The sequence below is a fragment of the Geospiza fortis genome, unplaced genomic scaffold (assembly GCF_000277835.1).
Source record: "Geospiza fortis unplaced genomic scaffold, GeoFor_1.0 scaffold390, whole genome shotgun sequence".
NCBI lineage: Eukaryota > Metazoa > Chordata > Aves > Passeriformes > Thraupidae > Geospiza > Geospiza fortis.
This window is the reverse complement of record NW_005054501.1, coordinates 878,545-899,993: the sequence shown is the minus strand read 5'-3', so window position 1 is coordinate 899,993 and position 21,449 is coordinate 878,545. Positions and strand designations below refer to the sequence as shown.

Below are 21,449 nucleotides of genomic sequence, written 5' to 3'. Positions count from 1 at the left end.
TCCCTAAAAATAAAAACTGAAGATCTAAATTAAAAAAAAAAAATCTAACAAGGTGAGAATTCTGGATTTGGTTTCAGGAAAAGTTGGCTGTGGTAGCACAGATGTTTATTTTGGTTTTAAACCATTATTTACCACATTTTTGCTGACCCTCTCTCCTAGAAGGTGCAGAGATTGCAGATTGGGTTCTGCTACATAACTGCTTGTACCTTAGGGATGTTTTTTCTGACCCCCCAGAATTAGGCATCTTGAGTCTTCATTTCTTTTTTAATTTTTTTGTTCCAACCGGGAATGTCCAGAATGGTCAGGGGGTTACAGAAGACTTGGCTCTGGGAGTGTGTATCTGTAGTATGGACTGTTTATTTTTAGAGAATCATGAATGTGTCCCTTTCAAAGTCAGGAGTTGCTATTTGTAATGCACAAATTATTAAAGAGCCAAACAATTGACTGGATTTCCTCTTCTTGCAGGTTGCAGAATCAGCATGTCTCTCCAATAGTTAAAAAGGTAAGCACACTGTATTTGCAAACATGGAGCAGGATTCTGTGTTTTCTGATTGATGCATTTGGCTTGTAACTTGGAGGAGAAGGAGGAGAAACTTCATCTTAATGTATTTGAACACCTATTTAGTACTTTGTTCTTTTATCTATAACTTTATTTATGTTTGGTCTCCAAATCCTTGCACAATTACTGCATCAGCAGCTTGAAAATAGACAGGATATTGGTTTGCAAGTTGATATTACAAAAATTTAGTTACCCTTCCAGCTGCAAATTTGTATCCAATGCATATTAATTATTAAAGTAATTATTTATTAAAGTAAATAGGCAGAGCTGGCTTGTAAGACTTGAAAGTTTGCAGAGTGGTCGAGCAAAGCTTAATAACTGGTTTTGGTGGGAAAAGAGGAAATAAACCCAATTTATAAGTCTATTTTGTAATCCCAAACATCAGTCTGTCTCTATGACTGTTTTTTTTTTCTTTTTGTGAAACAGCTTTAAGATATCTGAGTCTCTTTTTGTCCTTCCTTAAAACTATTTTAGGTTTTTCTTCCAATTAGTTATTATTTTCCTTAGTGCTGGCTAGCCATATCAATTATCCTTTAAATCATGTTGAAAATATTAATGTTGCTTACTGGGAGATCCAGGCTGCTCAGTTTTTCTGTCTGAATAGTTACCACTTTTGCCTTGGTAGCACATGATAAATACATTTCTGACAGTTACAGGTACTTGAGGAGTCCTTCAGGAAAAAAAAAAAGTTAAAAATGAGACATTCAGTCCTAACAGTAATCTGGTAAGAAGGAATAAATCTGCAAACGTCTTAAGTTATTTGTAACTGGGAGCAGAGCTCTGAACTTGGTTGGTTGAGGGATCAATAGATGAAACCTCCGTTATTTCTGTAACAGCAGATGGTGCTGTTGGAATGGGTTTAATCACCTGAGGAATAGACTCCAAGCCGACCAATAAACTCCAGTATGAGGTTTATATCAGAGCACTTGGGGCTCCCAGTATGCATCCAGCAGCTCTGGACCTGGAATTTGCTGTGCAGAGCAGCTTTTCAGGATGTAGTTTAGCTCCTACTAATTCTAGCAGTTGATGCTAATTTATATTTGTTCTTGCTGAGGTACACAAAGCTAAAAGAAAAACTGCTATTGGCCTGTAATATTGTCCTTGTGCTTGAAAATACCCAGCTTGCTTGTGGGAGCAAAAAATTGAAAAAATCTTTAAAAGCACTTAAAAAATACAGTGTATGAGTATTTCTTCAAAGAGTATGTGAAGTAAGCTGATGATGGGGACCAAATCTATAAGTAAATGAGAATTTCAAGGATGTTTTGGTGCGTGGGTATTTTCATGTGATATCTATTAGAAAATTTATTGTGTGATAGGTGATGTATATAGATTTACTTTATTTAAAATAGGGGCTGCAGCATGGCCTCGAGCCTCCTGCTGCCAGGGAACCTCATGGGAAAGGACTAGAAGTGCCACATCTGCAGGGTCACTAAGCTGGGCTCACAAATCCTTCATCACAAAACTCCATCTATCACAAGTCACAAATCCATGGAATAAGAGGCTTTGTTCCACTGGGCTGGGTGGCAGAGGAGAGAATTGAGGAGATGCTGAAGTTTTCAGTCTTGCTGTGTTGCTTCTGATCTTGCCTGGGTTAGTTTATCTTTGGGATTTGGGTGGAAAATGCTTGAGTTGTTTAGTGTCTCTGCACTCCTGGTTCAGGGGTGCAGGTGAAATTGGGAGTAGTGGAGATGGGTAAGTCCCAAATTCCACTGGGGAGCTGCTTTTGCTTTGGAGAGAAGGCAGCTCATTTTCTCCTTGATGGAGAGGGTGGGTGTCAAGTGTGTGAAATACAAGATATTACGGGGTTTACTGCTTCCAGCACACACAGTAGCACTAAATGCCATAGTTTTGTTCTGTGTGCAGCATTTACTTCCTTGCACTTGGTTTTCAACCTTTTGTTTAATGTTTAATTCAACCTAATGTTTAATGTTGTGGACATTATAAGATATTTAAGGATATTGAGTATTTAACTTCATACATATTACAGATTGGTTATTACAGGGTAGTTCAGCCTGGAGAAGTCTCTGGGAGACCTCATTGTGACCTTCCAAAAAAGCTTATAAAAAGAGGAAGAGTTACTTCTCATGTGGGCAGATAGTGATAAAAGAGGAGGAAATAGTTTTAAACTGGAAGAGGATAGATTTAGATTAGAAGTTAAAAGAATTTTTTTTTCTGTGAGGGTGGTGAGGCCCAGAGAAGCTGTGGCTGCCCCATCAGTGGAATTGTTCAAGAGCAAGTTGAACAGGGCTTGGAGCAACCTGGGATAGTGGAAGGTGTCCCTGCCCGTGGTAGGAGCTGGGAAGGGTGAACTTTAAGGTCCCTTCCAACTCAAACCACTGATCTGTGATTTGGTTCTATGATATTTTTGATTTCCTAAAACTGTTGTTAATGTTACACACCTGCAGTGGGTCACCAAGTTTCTCTCCTAAGGGCACTGAGTATGTTCTTTAGACAACAGTCAGATTTTAGAGACCTTTTTTTCTCTTCAAAGCTGTCATCCTTCAAGGCCTTGTCCTAGGCTTCCTTCCTGAGTGTCATACCCCAGAGTCACTGCCTTGAGGAGCAGGGCTTGGTAGAGAGAGGAGCTGCTCTGGGGAGGAGAGCTACAAAGGTGACCTGAAGAAGTCTCTTTTCAGTCTTTACACCAAATTTTGTGAACCAAATCTCTGACAGGGTAGGGCAGATAAAGTAATTATTAAAAGCAAAATCACTTTTGACTTCAGATAGCTAATGCAGGATCTCTTCCCCCAATAGGAAGGAGAAATACACATTGTTATGTATCTCAATCTTGGCTGTGCTGAGAACAAGGTGGTAAAAATTTGAGCAGCTGAAGGAATTATGGTAAAAGGCTCAGTAGTTGCACAGGCTGCTCTTTCCATTTTACAAATCGTGCTGTTTTCTCAAAGATGGAAAATGAATTTTCATCCCCCTAAGGGGTGTTTTTTCCCTTTCTCTCTTTGTCAGTGTTGCTGTTCCTTCAAAGCTGTGTAGATATAGATACCTCAGCCTCCATGTCCTTGGTCTGTCATGCAGCTTACTGTGTATTGAAATGTGAAACTGGGCCTGGAACTGTTAATTAGCATGCAGAAACAGTTAATTAGCACACCAAATTAGACACAGCACTAGTTTTGGGAGTTGCTCTTTGATGGGATTCAGTTCCTCCTGAGCTTCTTGGTGGTGAACATGTGACTGTGGCATGACTATTGCCTTGATGGCTTGTTCCTCCATGGTTAGTTCTTCTTTCTAAATTGTGTGTAAACTGAGCTGAAATGATCCTGTTGCTCTTTCATCATTCTCAGAATGAGAAGTAGTGTCTAATAACATGGATGCTGAAGTAGAACTTCAGTTCCTTTGAAGTGGGGAAGTTAGTAGCTTTTAGTGCTTAGGCTTCAGACAAAAATAATTACAGTCGCTCAGCTTCTGCTTTCCATCACAGTCTGGAGATGTAAAAGCTGTTGTCTGGGATCTGGGAATGAGTGCCAGCAGGTAGAGCTCCCTGTTAGCACAGGAACCCAGTTCCAGTGGTGAGCTGGAGCATGTTGGGCTTGGTTAGTGAAGTACTCCTACTTTAGGATGCCAGTGGCAATGTTTTTCACAAAATGCCAGCCTGGATAGTTGTCAGAATATGATGGTGCATGTAAGTAATCTAGCAGAAATCATCTAGATTCAGTCATGTGCTGTGTTCCTGATGTGCTGAGAAATGAAGGTCTGAGAGCAGCTGGTGGTGTCTGGTCAGAGAAGTCTCATCACTGCAGTAGCAGACTGGAGCTTGCCCCTGCGGGCATTCCCTGCTAGAAAGTGCTTTTTGTCCTGTGAGGTTTAATCTGAGGGCAGGATTAAAGGATAGCTGCAACCCTCAGCCCGTGCTGATGATCTGCATATCCTAAAATATCCTCAAATAATCTGAATATCTAAAATATATTAAAAACATCAAGTTATCTAAATATCCTAAAATATCCTCTACATATGCATAAAATGTTCTCAGCCTGTGCTGCTGGTGCTGTAGGATCTACAGGATCAACATATCTTTGTTGGTCACTCAAATGGGAAAACAGGATGATACCATGTTATGCCATAATGTCACATGTTACTTTTGAGTTTATGAAAAAGCTGGAGAACACCACAGGTAATGCTGACAATGGGAGGCCTCTTGGTCAGGCCTGATAGAAACCCTTGTATGGAAAATCTGTGACTAAAGTATATTTGAGATTGGCATATTTATGTATTCCTGATATTTCCAACTACATTCTGTGCCTTTTGAGGCAGTGTATGAAATGGAAACCTGAGCAACAGTTGTAAAGGATGCTGAAACCATCTTGTTTCATGCACTAGGCTGTACAAATATTTCCTTGCTTATGTCTCTCCTTGTTTCTGAGCTACAAGACTGAAGAGTTGCCCTCCTTTATTAATAACAAACTGAAATTAATTGTGCCTTTCCACACCTAGGAGTAAGGATGCCTTTGATCTAGTCCTTCTCAGAGAACTGTCCTTCCTTGCCTCTTGTGTGACAAATGGTTAATTGTCACACGTGCCTCTGGCAGTGGATAAGGGTGAGCTGCATCCTCTGCTCATCTCTGTTCACTGGGCTGTGCATCAGTGCACTCCAGGCTTCCAGGGGCTGGGAGAGGAAGCCCAGGGATAACCCTGCTTTTGGGAATAGCTTGCTGGTGCTTTGGGAGGGGTGAGGGGTGCCACAGGTGCCAGGGGTGCATGGCATCACATCATGCCATGGCTGTGGGCATGGGGAACCTCTGCAGCGTGGTCCGAGTGCACGGGAAGCGCAGGAGGATGAAGCGGTCTGAGAGGAAAGGTAGGGCTTTATTTGCTGCATTTAAATGCTGGAACAAAGGGGTTGGTGGAGGGGTGGTGGTGTAATCATAGTTTTCAGGTGAGGTTTGAACCTCTTTGTAAAGTGCAGCTTCAGTGTTTGCACTTGGGATTCATAAGAAATCCAGTTTGTCGGAAATACTTTGAGCAAGATCCACTTCCTGATGCATTATTTCACTTTCAAAGTTTGGAAGGAGAGGACTTTTGAACAAATATGGAACTTCCTGAAACTGCAGCTTTCTGACTTAGGCTGTTTTCTAACAGTTCTGTGTCATCTCTCAGATTAATAGGATTTTTTCCATATATGTCTTTCGCTGAATGTAAGGTGTTGTTAGTTGCTGAATTTCCCTTTCAAGACATATTTAGGTTTTTTCTCAGTAATGAGAATAAACCAAGATAACTCTTAAGGCCTTTCTCAACTCTTTTTTGCATGCATTCAATACCTAGGATATTCAGACAGAAGAAAAGCCGGTTATCTCTAAATTCTCATGTGCTATGTACTTGCTACAGCTAACATTTACCTAAAAATCTCTCAAGTAGTCTCCTGTGGAAATAAAGGCAAATTCTGTTGTGTTTGCTGCTTTGCTGCTGCATTTTTAAGTACTTCTGATGTTCTTTCTATCTTTGGAAATACTCTACAGGAATGAAAGTCTTTAAAACCAGGAGAGGATTAAAAGTTTACTTTTTCCTGGTTCCAGTTAAATTAGCATACATGTAGATACTGTTTTCCTTTTTCATATAACTGGCTTTTAATGCATCTAGGAAAAGAAAGGTTTTTTTTAGTCAGAACATTTCAGGGTATGCTGCTCTGCCGATTCCCTTGGCTTCAGTGAGTGAATTTAGGTAAGAGTTGGGTCGAGGTTTGTTGCTCTGCCTTATGAACAAAAAATACTTCCCTCTGCTACACCAGCATAGTGCAGTCAAACCCTCAATTTATTTTATCAGTGTACCTGGGAGAAAACAGTCCTTGTAGCCATGGAGCTGGCTTCTGCCACAGCCCCATTCCACACAGAACCTGCTGTAAATACACTGACCCAAATCACTTTGTATTTATGGCACTGATTCCTTATTGCTGTTCTTGAAAGCTTTGTTAATCTCTGAATAGCAATGAAACTTTTTCCTTTACTCTTAGATTTTTTTGCCCAAATAAAAGTTTTTTCCAGTGCTGAGAGTGCTACTGTAGTTAAACTCCTGAGTTTGATTCCTAAAATTCTGCTATGGGATAAAGAATACATCATACATACCTTGGTGTCCAAGCTTCAGCGAAGTCCTTTTGGAAGGTGTCCTTGCTCAGTTGCCACTGGTCATTACCCAACCTCTTCTGGAGTCTTTGTGTCTGTAGGACCTGAGATGTTCCTGATGTCAGTTGCTAAACAGGTTATTTACAGGCAGTGAATGTGTTTATTTATGCAGTTTTATTGCTTGAATAAAAGTTTGGAAGGTCAAAGAGGCCAGAAATGCTGTTCCTTCTTCAAAGTGAAGTGATAAGTGAGTCACTAATGACTGCAGAATAATCAAGCATGCCTTGGCAAGAGAGGAAGCTTTTTTTGTAATGAGCAGCCTGGGCTCAGAGTCCATTTGGTGAAAACATCTCCCCTGTCTTTCTGAGGGCACACATAGGTCCTATTTTATATGGAAGGACTTGGAAAAATCTTTTTTCTTATTATCAAATCCTCTACCTTTGAAAGCCAGGTGGAAAAAATAATAAAATCTGTGGGTTACAGTGGGAGGAAGTTTGGAAGATAGATGTGTATACAGAGTACTGAGTTCATTCTCTCTGCCCAGCTCAGTACTGTCCCCTACACATTATTCACAGAATTGTAGAATGTTAAGGGATTGGAATGGACCTTACAGATCATGCAGTGCCAGCTGTGGGCAGGGACACCTCCCACCACACCAGGCTGCTCAAGGTCTTATCCAGCCTGGCTTTAAGCAGTGCTGGGCTTGGGGCATCCACAGCATTTCATACTCTTTAAATAGCTGATTCATTCTCTTCCAAGTATTTTTGATTTGAAGTGGGTGGTTGTTAGAAATTAGTGGTAATGGAAATCGGTTACTTGTATAAATCACACACAGTCTTGTAGTGCTTAGAGTGAGGGAGGCTTAGCTTTGGGAAGTGGTGGAATCACCATCCCTGGAATTGCTCAGGAAACAAACAGACATGGTATTTCATGCTTTGGTTCAGTGGACATGCTCATATTCAGTCAAAGGGTGGACTTGATCTTGAAGGTCTTGAAGTGGTTCTGTGACTCTGGTGTTCTTTACCAGAGTGATCTGCTGGTGCAGTTGTGGGGACTGGAGGGAGGAGCTGAGCACTGCTAACTGTACTCATGCATTTTTTTATAAAGAAAGGATTAGGGAAAAAAGTGATCATTCTTTATATGCCAAGAGTAGTCTAACTCTTAAACACTTGTAGTTAAAGCTTAAAACAGGGAGCTTGGTGTCATTTGGCTGCAGTAACACTGCAGGATTGCATCTCTTAGGTGCCTTAGGGCTCTCCTGTCAACTGTCCTTGGCTGTTTATCTTCCTTGATGCTTTCAGAATCTGTTTCAGCACAGTTACTGAAATGATTAAAAAAACCCAAATGCAAGTAGAGTTTCTGTTTGCATCTGCTTTTAGCAGACAGGAGCTTGCCTTTTCTCTCCTTCAGGCTGTGGGGTGAGGTGCTGAGCCCAGGCTGGTAACCCAGCTCCTCAGGAGGGTTTGTGCATGGTGTGGAAGTGTGGGGCAGCTCTACAGCCCTTTTCACTTCTAGCTTGGCTCAGGGAGCTCAGTGATCTCCTTGCTAGAGGTTAAACCAGGAATTTGTCAAGTCCTTAGTCATTGAGTACAAAGTGGTGCTGCAGGAGTAACTGGAGTCCGTTCCATGTGCTAATTGAGGTGATAATTATTTACAAGTGCAATTCATTACAGTCAACTAATTTCCTCTTGTTACAGTGCAGTGTGCTGATGTTGTGTAATGCAGACTGTCTCAGGGGTTATAAGTAGATGGGGTGACATCAGGTATGTGTTCAGTCCCTAGTGGGGTTCCACAGGACTCTGTCCTTGTCCCTGTGCTCTTCAACATCTTCATAAACAGCCTGGAGGCAGGAATCAAAGGAATACTAAATGAGTTTGCTGCCAATACTAAATTGGCAGGAGCTGTTGACTGCCTTGAGGGCATAGGGGCCCTATAGAGAGACCTTGATTTTAGGGCTGGGCAGTCCCCAGTGATAAGTTTAATAACAAGGGGAAGTGCTGGATTCTGAGTGTGTATAGACCAGGACATGAGAGGAATGAGAAGCTGGAGAGCAGTGCTGTGGAAAGGGAGCTGTGGGGTTTGATGGCAAGTTGAGCAGGAGTCAGCAGTTCCCTGGCAGCCAGGAGGGACATCAGGCACAGCATCCCCAGCTGGGCAAGGGAGGAGATTGTCCCACTTTGCTCTGGGCTGGCATGGCCTCACTTTGAGTCCCAGGGACAGGTTTGAGCACTACAATGTAAAAAAGACATGAAGCTATTTGAGATTGTCCAAAGGAGTCTGTGAAGAAAGTGAAGAATCTGGAGGGGAGGCCAAAGGAGAAGCAGCTGAGAGCACTTGTCTTGTTCAGCCTGGAGGAGACTGTGGGGAGATCTCATTGTGGTCTTCATCATCCCACTCTGGTCTTTGGTAGATTGGGGCTGCATCTTTCAGTCACTGATGAACATGGCAGTTTTAGGAGGGATCAGTTGGGTAAATCCAGTTTTGGTCAGGATTTACCCAAACAGCCCAATGCTAAGCCAGCAGGGCCTGGGCTGCTGCTGTTAAAGGATATTATAAACTTATTAACAATAAGTTTTAAACCTAACAAGCTGGTACCTTAAAGCCTGAATATCCCCCTCCCTCTTTTCCAGACAGAAGCCGTCTCTGCCAGCCAAGAAACCAGCAAAGATATTTCACAATGGATGTAGACGATGAAGAAAACATGAGTAAGATGTGGTTTTTTCTTACACAGTAATAAACTCTCTAATAATTTCTGTAAGTAATTTTTTTCTCCTAAGCACACTGGCAACTGCAAAGAAACTTCAGGTGCAGAAATGAAGATACTTCAAAATTCAGTGAAGAAGAGTGAATTTGAGCTTTTGCATTAATAGAGTTTTTAATATGCTAATATAGTTATACCTTCTGTATTATACTTTATACCTTATATTTTTCCTACAGCAGCTGACTAATCAAAATATTTCCCTGTCTTGAACCAGCAGTGAAGAAGGGAAGGATAATATCAGTAGTGCCCATGCCAAGGGTAAAGTACCAGTAAGGAGTGAGGGATGAGATGAAGGGGATGGAGTTGAAGAGTACAATATAAAGAAGAGAGAGCAGAAAAAGAGAAAGGAAAAAGCAAAGGAGGACCTAGAAAAGCTCTGTGCGGGTCTCACATGGGCTGATTATTCTCTTTAGATGGTGATTGTCCCAATCCTGAGCTACTGAATTATTAAAGTGATTTTAAAGCACCAAAATAGTCAAATGAAGTGATCATCTTGGTGTGTACTTGATGCAGCCAAGTGTGTGAGACTGCTAACTCTGGGGTATAATTAAGATCCAATAACTTATGAGAAAAGTGTTCTCCTTGAACCATTCTAAAATATTTTTACTGTTATTTGCTTTTCAGCTGTCTCTTTTTTTGTCTGTGACTCAGAGGATTGTTCTGTTGCTGCTGTGCTGTGCCTGACTGTAAATAATTATACATTATGTTATAACAAATGTGCTTCTTTTTCCCCCAAGTGACAGTGGTTAAGAGTGCATCTGGCAAAGGTGACAAAGCCCAGCACTGGCTTTGGAGCAGAAGAGTTGCAGCTCAGTCTGGAGGAGTTACAGAACAATTTTAGAGGGAGATGAGGAAGGTAGATCATTATGTTAAAATAAACCAATCAAACCCAAAACAAGCATCCTCCCCCCAGAAAACCCAAAACCGAAGCGAAAAATATTACCTGAAGTAGAATTAATCTTTTTTCTTTAGTGAAACAGTGAACTCAACTGCAGCATGCTTGGTATAATTTTCTTTTCCTTGATGTATGAGAAAGTACTTGGATATTTTAACTGTTTCTAAAGTTGCCTTCCCTACAAAGGCCTTCAAAAAGTGTAATTGGATAGTTCTCATAATTTTTTTTTGATAAAACATCCCTTTTCTCAATAATGGTATAGCTGAACATGAATAGAAGGTGCCTTCCTGAGCTGGAGAAATATAATCTCGTTATAGGGACATTCTTTAATTCTTTGTCATTAAGAAAAACACTAAATTTTTTGTCTGCTTCTGGGTTTTTTTGTGTGTTAGTGCATCAATATGGGAAGCCATTCAAGGAATTTGTTATTTTGTCAGGAGCTTGGCTCCATGGAACTGCTTAGGGAATGCATTTGTATGATTTCAGTTTTGAGATGTCAGAACCTTGGCTGAGCCCAGTTTATATAAAGTGCAAGATGACCTTGCTTTGTGTTCCCACACAAACATCACAAAATGTTAAATCATCTGATCTGGGGGGGGTTCAGAAATCAAAGTTTAATTTCTTAAGTTCTTTGTTTTGATTTATGCAGAGATATATTTTTAAACTTTTTATCTCTCTTTACTTTTATATCTCTTATAATTGTGAAGTGGCATGTTAGAAGTTGCCTATTTAATTTTTTTATTATTTTATGTAACTGCTTTTGGGGAAAGGTTCTAGAAGGAAAGGAAGGTGGGCTATGCAGTCTTTGTAGCCTGTGATTGCATAACAAGAATTCCTCTGCAGAAACCGGAATTAAGATGATTTTCTTTTTTGGTTCAGATGAAATATAAGATAGTGATGATGTCTTACATTAATAAATTAATATCCCTGAGAAAACTGTGTTTCAGATTTCAGTTTTCAGTGTTTTCCTTCTTTATCCTTTGGTCATAGAGACGCTACAAGATATTTGGGGAAAGAGATAGTTATTTAGAATGTTTTTATTTGTTTTTTGTTGCTTTGCATGGCTGGTGTGTCTGCAGCACTCTGAACACTTGGAACACAAGCATGTGACTCTCCTGACCTCTATCTTTGATGTATTTGCTCCTTTTTTCTAAAAGATGCCTTAAAGAGACCATTTTATTTTTTTTCTACTTGTATTTAAATGAAAAAAGTTACTCATTTGGAATTTCCCCAGGCCACTAAATGAGAGCAGCAGTATAAGGGGTAGCTAGAACCATCTTTTGGTTCAGCTAAGATTTAAATTTAATTAATTGTGTTCCAGATCAGACAGAGCAGGGGGGGGAGTGTTGCTTCTCAGCAAGCAGGTAATGGAAGGTCCCCAATGGATAAAGCATCTTAATGGCAGACACTTTTTAATTACAGGGAATAAACCCAAAAGTAAACCAGCACGTCCAGGTGGAAGATTTATTTCTTGAATTGCATGAAAAATTCCCATGCCTTTTTCCTGCTTCAAATGTCCTTGGGTTTGTAAGTGCTCAGCTGAAATCTGAAGGGCAGAACTGTCTTTCTGCTGAAGTTGTTGGTGTCACCTATGATTTTTACTAAGGTGACCTCCACAGACATAAGTCAAATATCTAGTTGGTGCTGCCAGTTATTTTTAATGATTAGAAAATACACCAATCTCATGAAAAAGACCCAGTTTTAATATTAGGGATTGTATAAATGTTTAAGAAAACAGGATCTCAGTCATTAAGTGTTTATGTATGTGCTAATGTTGCTTTAAAGCCTTAAATACACAGCAGATGTGATGGACTTCAAAGAGCTCTCTAAAGCATTCATTCCTTGAGGAATTAAATTTAAAGATTGGAAATATTAGAGATTTCTATAAAATCATGCCCAACATGGAGTGTTTAATATTAGAATCATCAAATTTTAAAAAATAGCAAATAAACCCCAGTAGATGCAGTCAGACTAGCAGGTGGAGGATCAAAGAAAGAAATGGGAGATGTTTTCATTTGTGATGAAGTGGTGAAGCACCTTGCTCAGGACATTGTGGATACCACATGTTTATGGGGTCTTTCAAAGCCATTAGAAAACTTTTTTTGGGGGAAAAAAAAGCTCATGTGCTCCATGCCATGATCTCTGGGACAGGCCAGAGCTGCGAGGCTGCCCTGGGAGGACACTTACCTGTCCTTACACTGGTGTGATGCCCTTTCCTGGGGTCTGTTGGTGGCCCTGTCACATGTGAGGAACTGGGCAAGGTGAGTAAGAGCCAGGAGGGCCATTCCTAACTTCTCTGGAAGGGTGGCATGCCTGGAAAAGGCGTCCAGGGAAAGGCTGGGCTGGAGGAGTTACTCCATGTAACTCCCAAGATTGGGGGTGACATCTCTAACTTGAACAGATTCTATTTTGACTAATTTTCCCAAGCCCTCAGGTAATTAGAGGGCCTCAGCCCTGACTAAAAGGACCAAAAGCACACCTTCACCCTTGAGAGAGGGAGGGACCTTTCCTTGCAGTGCAGCAGCTCTGTGGGTTGAAACGAGCACAGGTCCTTTGGGTTTGCACAGAAAGTCTTTGACTTTCCATCACAAACTTGGATTTGGATCAGCTCCACAGTTACCTCCTTTCCTGGTCTCTTGGTTTGACTCAGGATCAGCTCCCTGTGTTCTTCCTCTCCAAGTTTCTTCTACCGTGCAGGTTCTCCAAAGCTAACAAAGCCTAGTAGCTCTCAGGCAAGGAGTAGTTTTCTTCCCTTCTCTCTTAATAATTCCAGGTAAACCTGCAAGTTTATTTCCTGCTTCCTGCAAGTCCCTCCTCTCTGTCAGGACATTGTTTCCCCTGCCTGATGAAGGAGTTCCTCCAGCTGACATGCTTACATGGAAAAGTTTTAAATGTTCAGCTGGAGTCTGTTCAACTCCTGTTTTCCTCCTAAAGGCGCTGGTAGTGGTTTTCATATAAAAAGAAGTGAAACCAGAGACCATTAATTAGTGTTAAGTCAATGATTTCGGTTTAGCCTGAGTGTCTTGGTAGTTGATAACAAATATCTGATGTACCACTAAGGGCAGTGTTTTAGATGAGATGTAAGAAACTCACTGTAAGGAAAGATATAAAAATGTCCTCCACTGTCCTTGGATTCCTCCACCATAAATAGATATTTTTATAAAGAATATTTGCATGAACACTGTGTATTGACAGTTGTGGCCATATAGCCTTCATTGTCCAGGCAATATGTATATTGCTGAACAAGAGATACTTGATTAAATGTAGCAGGTTTCCAGCAATGAAATGCTTCAGAATTTCGATTCTTCACAGAATTTAATTGCCTTAATTGCATAATCAGTATTGTACAATTCTTTGTTGTGTTGCTGTGGTTTAACAAAATGTGTTCCTATTTTGGCTTTTTCTTTTGATCTTTTTTTTTTTCCTTCCTTTTTTTTCTCTTTGAGCACCGAAAGGAGTAACCTATCGAGCTTTTGCTGGAGGATGTTATAAATGAAAATTTAGTAACCATTCCATCAGCTTTGTAACTTGGGTGAAGTGATGTGTGCATGGTAGGGGATTTTTAGGCAAGACTGAAAGCATGACTGGAATTTGTCACTGTGAAAGAGAGCTTCCACCTGGTTTGCTCTAATTTCAATGACCATTTACCACCTTGAGTCAGTGTAGATATAATACAGATTTATTGAAGTTTTGGAACAGGAGAATTAAAAATAATTGATCTATTACTTTTGCCTTTTCATTCACAAATGCCAGTAGAAAGCACAAATAGTTAATTTCCTTAGTTTCTTTATCAGGGTGAAAATGAGGTCTTTGAACTTACAGCAAATTCAATCCCTTATATATATATGTATATATAGCTCTGACGTATCATTACCCCAACTGACATTTTTGAAGACAAATCATTACATTAATATTATATTCTCTTCCCTGCCCTCCCATTAAAATATTCTCAAAGTGAGAGTGCAGCTTTGGTCACACTTCTATTCTGCATGGCCTTAGAGAGGATCTCTAGTGATTTTTGGGTTTGTAACTCCATGACAGCAGTTTCCTTGACAAGGAATTATGCTTGTAAATGATGAATTAGAGATTTTTTTAATAGAAGGCTGTGTGGGACTATATGGTCTTGTGGTCCTGCTGGCACAGTGGGCAGCTGTAGTTCCTGAGAAAATTGGGATGAGATGAAATGAATGTTTAGAAAAGACATAAAAAACCCACTGCATTTGAAAAGTATGGAATAGCAAAAAAGAAATAAAAGCATTCAAACACTCTTCAGTCATGGTACCTACCAAAGAGCTGCCTAATTTTTCATTGCTCTGAACAAAGATTTTATTTATGTAGTTTTTCAATTTAAGCAGCTAAAATCACTGTGTGGAAAAAAGTGACATGACTAAACTGATGATAGAATAGAATTAAATATCTGGCTCAGAGTTGTGGTCTTAGGCATCCATTTTTACTTTACTAATGGTAGTTGTTTGTTTTGTGGGCATATGTTGCTATAGCTTATATTGTTGATTTAAAGCATTTTTGAGGCTAATTATAACTTAGAAGTAAAAGTTTTGTTCCAGCATAATTGAAATGAAAAAAAAGTTGTGGTGATTTTTTGCTGTGCAGTTGTATCAGGTGTGTGGTTTGAAGATTGAGTGTTATTTCTTGAATTATTGAGAGGTTGCATTACATCATCATCATCTCCAGTTGCATTGCCAAAGTATTTAACCTGTGAGCACACATCACTTAACCAGTTACAAAGAGAGATAAAGGAATCTATAAATTTTGCATTTACAAGATCCTGCACCGAAGGCATTGTAAGTTACTCTTTCTGGGCACCGCAGGTTCGAGCAGCACCGACATTAAAGAAAACCGCAATGTGGACAACGTTCCCCCCAAGGACAGCGCCGGGCAGGGCCTTGGTGAGGGGACCCCGCTCTCCAACGGTGGCAGCAGCAGCAGCAGGAAGAGACCTCTGGAGGAGGGCAACAATGGCCACTCCAAATTCCGCCCCAAGAAGAGGAAGAAAACGCCCGGCCCCGTTCTGCCAAAGAACGCCCTGATGCAGCTTAATGAGATCAAACCCGGTTTACAATACAAACTCCTCTCCCAGACGGGGCCGGTGCACGCCCCCATGTTTGTGATGGCGGTGGAAGTCAATGGGCAGGTGTTTGAGGGGTCTGGCCCAACAAAAAAGAAAGCCAAGCTCCACGCTGCCGAAAAGGCCCTGCGCTCCTTCGTGCAGTTCCCCAACGCCTCGGAGGCCCACCTGGCCATGGGCAGGACTCTGTCTGTCAACACGGACTTCACGTCTGACCAGGCCGATTTCCCCGACACGCTCTTCAACGGCTTCGAGACGCCCGTCCCTTCCGACGCTCCCCAGCCTGTCCCAGTCCCCTCTGCCCCCGGCCTCCCCCTACCCCACGGCCAGCGGCAAGAACCCCGTCATGATCCTCAATGAGCTGCGCCCCGGACTCAAGTACGAGTTCCTCTCGGAGAGCGGAGAGAGCCACGCCAAGAACTTTGTCATGGCCGTGGCCGTGGACGGTCAGACTTTCGAAGGCTCGGGAAGGAACAAAAAGCTGGCGAAAGCTCGGGCTGCTCAGTCAGCCCTGGCATCCCTGTTCAACATGCAGCTGGACCAGACGCCATCTCGCCAGCCCATTCCCAGTGAGGGGCTCCAGTTACACTTGCCACAGGTGAGAAATGCTTTGGGTGTTGTGGATAGCTTTGGGTAATGACCAAGAGGAGTCAAATTGTGTATTGAATCAGTTTGAGCAGCATTTCTGCTTCTGTAGATACGTGTGTCTATATATATGTATGCAAATCTGCATTATGTGATTTATGCAGTTACAGCTCCTGACAATTTGTATTCTCTTGCACAGAGAAGAGGCTTTGCTTCTGATGTTTTCAGCCTTGATTCTGTTGTGTAAGAGAGCACCAGTGCCAGCTTGAATTACGGTTTGTGCTGGGGAAAGATTGAATCACATCTTCCTCGTCTCGGGCAGCAAGACTTAGATGGAGTTCAAGTGAGAATTACTGCTTTGAGTGAAGTTATTATTTGGTACAATAGTTTTTAGCAGAGAAGAAAATCATTCTCTCCTGCAAACAGAAATTGTTGTGAATCAAGGTCAGATTTAGTGAGGCTGTTGCAACTACCACTGATTTCCATGTGCATGTATCCAGGATGTGTGGTTAAATGGCTCTCATCTGAAGGGTTGTGCTCTAGGTAAATAAATTAATATGCATATGGAAATTACTTAGGCAAGTAAATATAGCTAAGAAATAATTTAATTCAAATAGTTAATGAACTATTTGAGGGCAAGTATCCGACATACCAGACACAGATCAGAAATTTGATGTCACTAGAATGGAGTAATTTTGAGGTTTTTTAAATGCAGAAAAATTCTTCCTCTTTTCTTGTTTTTGTTTCTTCCCAGTCAAACTACACTAATAATTGTTTGACTGCTGTCTTTCTACTGCATCTCTTGGGTATTTTTAATGGTATTATATACCCAGCTAAATTAAAATATTTGTCTGTGAATTCTTTTGCAACTTTCTGTTTATTATGAGAGTTTCAAGGCTTTGACCTTTTCTATCTCAAAACCCTTGTTCTAGATTTCATTAAAATTCTAACATACTGTTCTGATTTGATAATGTGGGGTCAAAGAGTATAAGTAAATGTGACTATTTTGAGTATGTTGTTTTCTCAAAATATATGGACATTATGCATATTTTTGAACGTCCTATATGGCTTCATTTTAATGTTGCACAATTATGTGTTACTGATAAATGTCTCCTTCGTTTTCAAATCCAGGATCACGCTGGTTTGGGTAGTTACAATATCTTCAGTAGATTCAGTGATTTTAAACTGTGTTCTCTGCTTTTAAAAGTAGATTTGACCCCAGACACCAAAAAAATTTCACTGCTGCTAATTCATGTGTTTTTAGTTCTTGCATCAGTAAAATGGTGAAAACTGAAACTGGAAGAGGAAAGTGTGAAAAACCCAAGCTGAGCTGGGAAAAAGATGGTACATGGGTGCTGCCTCATCTAGACCCTATTTCAAGTAATTTTTTTATTTGGAGGCTTTTGATCAGCTTGTCATCAGGATGTCATCAAGCACTTCAATGTGTTGCTCTGCTTTGAATTATAATTAGCTGTTACTGGAATTACATTAGGTCTTTGCATATTAGTGATTTTGGTCTGATATGTATTTAATGATTTAAACATTTGTGCCTTTTTCAGGTCCTGCTAGATTTATCTTCTTTTAGAAGTCTATGAGTTGTTTAATTATTTTAGACATTGTTTACTGTGTAAAAAAAAGTGTTAGATTCAGAGATAATCCTAAAATGGGTGAAATCACAAAAACTGAAGAGTGCAGGAATTATGTAAATGAGGATAGGATTTCATACAACCAGTGGAAAAAGTAAAATGTTGATGGGGAAAAAATCAAGTACCAAGTGCTTAGGGGAAATAAAAGAGGTACAGTGTGGTTTTTCCAGTGCAGATGTTGGAATTGACTGTTGGGTGGCAGGTCCAAACCTGCCTGTAGCTAATTTGTGGTGAGAAGAATGAAGTTTGAGAGGAGAGATGTTCCCTGTGCTGGTGGTGGTTGTGAGTGTGGCTGGATGTCTGTCTGTGACCCCAGCAGAGCTGCAGGTGCCCCAGAGAGAGTTAAATGCACAAACACAGGTGCAAAGTATCAAATGGTACAGAAGGGTTGCTGTAATCAAGAACTGATAGTTGTGAAATGGATGTGAGAATAATCTTATGGTCTGTGCAGGTGGTTATTGAGGTGCTGCTCCTGTGGTTCAGTTCAAGCTTGTCTGCTTGCTCGCAGGGATGAGGGAAGGTTGCCTGCAGTCAGGAACATCTCTGTGCTGGGAAAGTGAGTTAAACCCAGGAACACACTCAACGTGTGCATCAGAGAGGGTGGAAATGTCCCAGTGAGAAACTCAGCAGTTGTGCATTTAGCACCTTGGCAGTGGGTGTGTTGGTGTTGAACAGATTGTCACACTTGCATTAGAGGGACTTGCCTCTCCAAAACAAAGAAAATATTTTTATGGATAGCTCTGCTTCGTGAACTGATCCCAAAAAATCATAGAATAACAAAATGGTCTGGGTTGTAAGAAACCTTAAAGATTATCTTATTCCCACCCCCTGCCATGGGCACAGACACCTTCCACTGTTCCAGGATGCTCCAAGCCCTGTCCAGCCTGCCCTTGAACACTTTCAGGGAGGGGGCAGCCCCAGCCTCTCGGTGCCGTGGCCTCACCACTCTCACAGGGAAGAATTTCTTCCCAATATCCCATCTAAAGCTCCCCTTTGTCAATGGGAAGCTATTCCCCCTTCTCCTTCACTCCAGGCCGTTGTCTGAAGTCCCTCTCCAGCTCTCCTCGAGCCCCTTCAGGCACTGGAAGGGCCTCTAAGGTCTCCCTTGATCCTTCTCTCCTCCAGGTGAACACCCCAGCTCTCCCAGCCTGTCTCCAGAGCAGAGGGGCTCCAGCTCCTGGAACATCTTGGTGGCCTTCTCTGGAGGGGTCTCACACCTCTGTCAAAGATGGCATGGTGCTGTCCCTAAAAGAAGTTCTCAGGCCAGTACCAAATGCTTTGGAGTAAAACTGAGAAAAGAACACACTGGTAGCAGTAATTCCCAGTATGTGCTTCAAACCTTCAGCAGTCCAAGCTGCTGGGGTCACTCAGGGAACAGTTTTCCATCAGACAGTGGGATCCTGCTGCTTGGAGGTATCACTTCTTCAGGCCACTGATGACTTAGGTTAGAAAGCTGATATGGAGGTTTTCCTAATGTTATTTCCTCGAAGTGTTTCTTTAAAGATAACTGATTAGTCAAGGTGTGCAGAGAGCTGGGAATTGAAGTTGTACACATGGAAGCTTAAATACATTTATTTAAATTAGAAAGCTTGACTGTGGTGAGAAAAATCAAGTTGAGCTACACAAGTGAGCAGTGTAGCTGCAAATGAGATCAGTTTGAAAAACATCACTAGAGAGAGTATTTTTAATCATTCACCTAATTCAATTTATCCTTTCTGTTGTTGGGGACAGACATTGAAACAAAACATTAAGCAGGAGAAATGGGGTGAGAAGCAGTTCTGAATGGCTACTTGTACTTGATGTGCTTTTTTTAGTCCTGATTCCACTTTGGGTGAGGGAAAGTATAAAAAATTATTCAAATTTATAAAAGATACACAAATAGTTATGAACATGATTGGAGATCTGGGAAAGCTGCTTCTGGAGAGGTACTGAGGAGTTCTAGGCAGTTCATTGCAGTGGATTGCTGAGTGTATATAGGAGAATAAGAATGAGATGAATTCAAATCTGGGAAAAAGATACTATTGAATGTAGTTATGGAAATATAATACATTATATGTTAGAATAATTACTGTGGAGTTGGAAGAAATATACGAGATACATCAGCATAAACAGTGAGAGACTCTACAACCAGGCAGAAGTTTCTTTAAATCATTACAGGAAACTTCTCGGAATTGTGTGTGCTGGTCACTGTTGAAGGGGAGGAACTTGATTTTACCTGCAGTGGGAAGTTCACATAAGCCTTAAACTGTGAAGATCAGAAAAAAAAATCCAAAAACCAAAACAAACCAAGGGAGAACATTTCTGCTTGAGAAGGGTCCCTGGAGATCCAAGAAGAGCACAAAGGACTGAGAGATTTTGGGTCAGTTCCTGTGAGAGCTGTGAGCTATTGCTGCTGCCTTTGCCACCATTCAGGGCATCACCAGCATTCGTCTTGAGTGGTCTCCAGGGCCTTCCAAGGTCTTCCTTCAGCTCCAGATTGACCTGAACTTCATCAGCTCCTCAATATTTTTTAAGTGTGAAGGATCAGGGTGGTCCTGCTACAACATTGCTGCAACATCTGTATTTAACCAAAGCCAGTCTGTGTGTGTAGAAAAGGAGTGGGTTCACTGTAAATTTATCAGAGAAGGGAGCAGCGCACCCAAAATAATTTGGAGCTCACATGCCTTACTGAGCCAACTGTCAGCTATTTTGGGTCTTTCCTTTTTTGAATTACTCAACTTGGAATAATGATTTAATGCAGAAGCGGGGGTAGAGAAACTGTGTGTGTCAGATGTTAGGGCATTCACAGGGAAGGTGAGACATGAGTTCAATTTCTGTTCCAATTAACATTTATTTATATCAAAGGCAGTAGAGCAGAATGTGATATGAAAGATCCCTGCTCAGGCCAGTCACTGGCCTGGGCTTGCTGTGGAAACAGCTTCAAGTCCATGGTTTTGAGATGGGGACAGCAGGATTTCTGGCCAGTAAGTCTTGTTCCTGGTGCTGCCTTATTCCCTTCTCTTCCATGCCCTTAACTATGGCAATGTAATGGACTGCCTGGTAGAGAGGGATAATTCTTCTAATTTCTTGGGGGAGTATTCTTACCAAAGACCAAAATCTTAGTGGCTACATCTATAGGCATTTAACAATGTTTATCCCTCACTGTCCAGCTGTTGTCACACAATTTGTGTGTCAAATAAGAAAACTTTAACTTATCTGCCTGTTTTCTGGCAGTGATTTTTTTCCTCCTCTCCAGTTCATCCTGGATTGTTTGCATTTCCAAAGTTCATTTTGTCTTGCTTGAGTTCTGCTTAGTCCTTCTTGTGCGTCCTCCCCAGTGTCCAGCTCCAAGTTCATCCAAGCATTTTTAGATTTCCTTGCCAGCAGCTTAGCTCCAGGCTCTGTGAGATGCATCTCCATCCTGTTCTGCTGTTCCAAATTCCATCCTCCTGGAGGAACTCACTGCATGCTCCTTTGTGTACCAACACCGCAGTTTCCTCTGCTGTGCTTGTTATGTGGAAAAAAAAAAGCTCCTTCTGGAAAAAGCTAATGGATGCAGCCTGTGTGCAGGCTCACTACCCAGCTGCTGGTCAGGGAGCCTTTTGTCAGTGGCATTAGCAGGCAAAGTGGCCTTGGATTGCTTCCCAGAAACACAGGGCAGTTTCAGTTCCCAGAGTTGGGGAAGACTCCTCCAGGTACCAGTCGCTACCACTTCTTTAGAAAAGGTGAATCACTTGGTTTATTCCCCGGGTGCCAAGCCTTTTTTTCTAGCAGGTTTGAAGCCTCTATTAAGCGTAGAATCATAGCATAGTTATGGTTGGAAGTGACCTGAAGCATTTCCTATCTGGAACAGTTTGTTTCCATAGTATT

General features: G+C 41.3%; 1 protein-coding gene across 1 annotated transcript in view; it reads left to right on the top strand.

Annotated features, from left to right (window-relative positions):
- The first annotated feature begins 426 nt into the window (after window positions 1-426).
- The window catches only part of ADARB1 (adenosine deaminase RNA specific B1), a 47,435-nt gene continuing 26,412 nt past the window's right edge, over window positions 427-21,449 (top strand). The window contains 4 exon segments of the mRNA XM_031063391.1: window positions 427-502; window positions 9,258-9,332; window positions 15,113-15,647; window positions 15,649-15,967. Of these exon segments, the coding sequence (XP_030919251.1) occupies window positions 9,305-9,332; window positions 15,113-15,647; window positions 15,649-15,967 (882 nt within the window). The 5' untranslated portion in view covers window positions 427-502; window positions 9,258-9,304.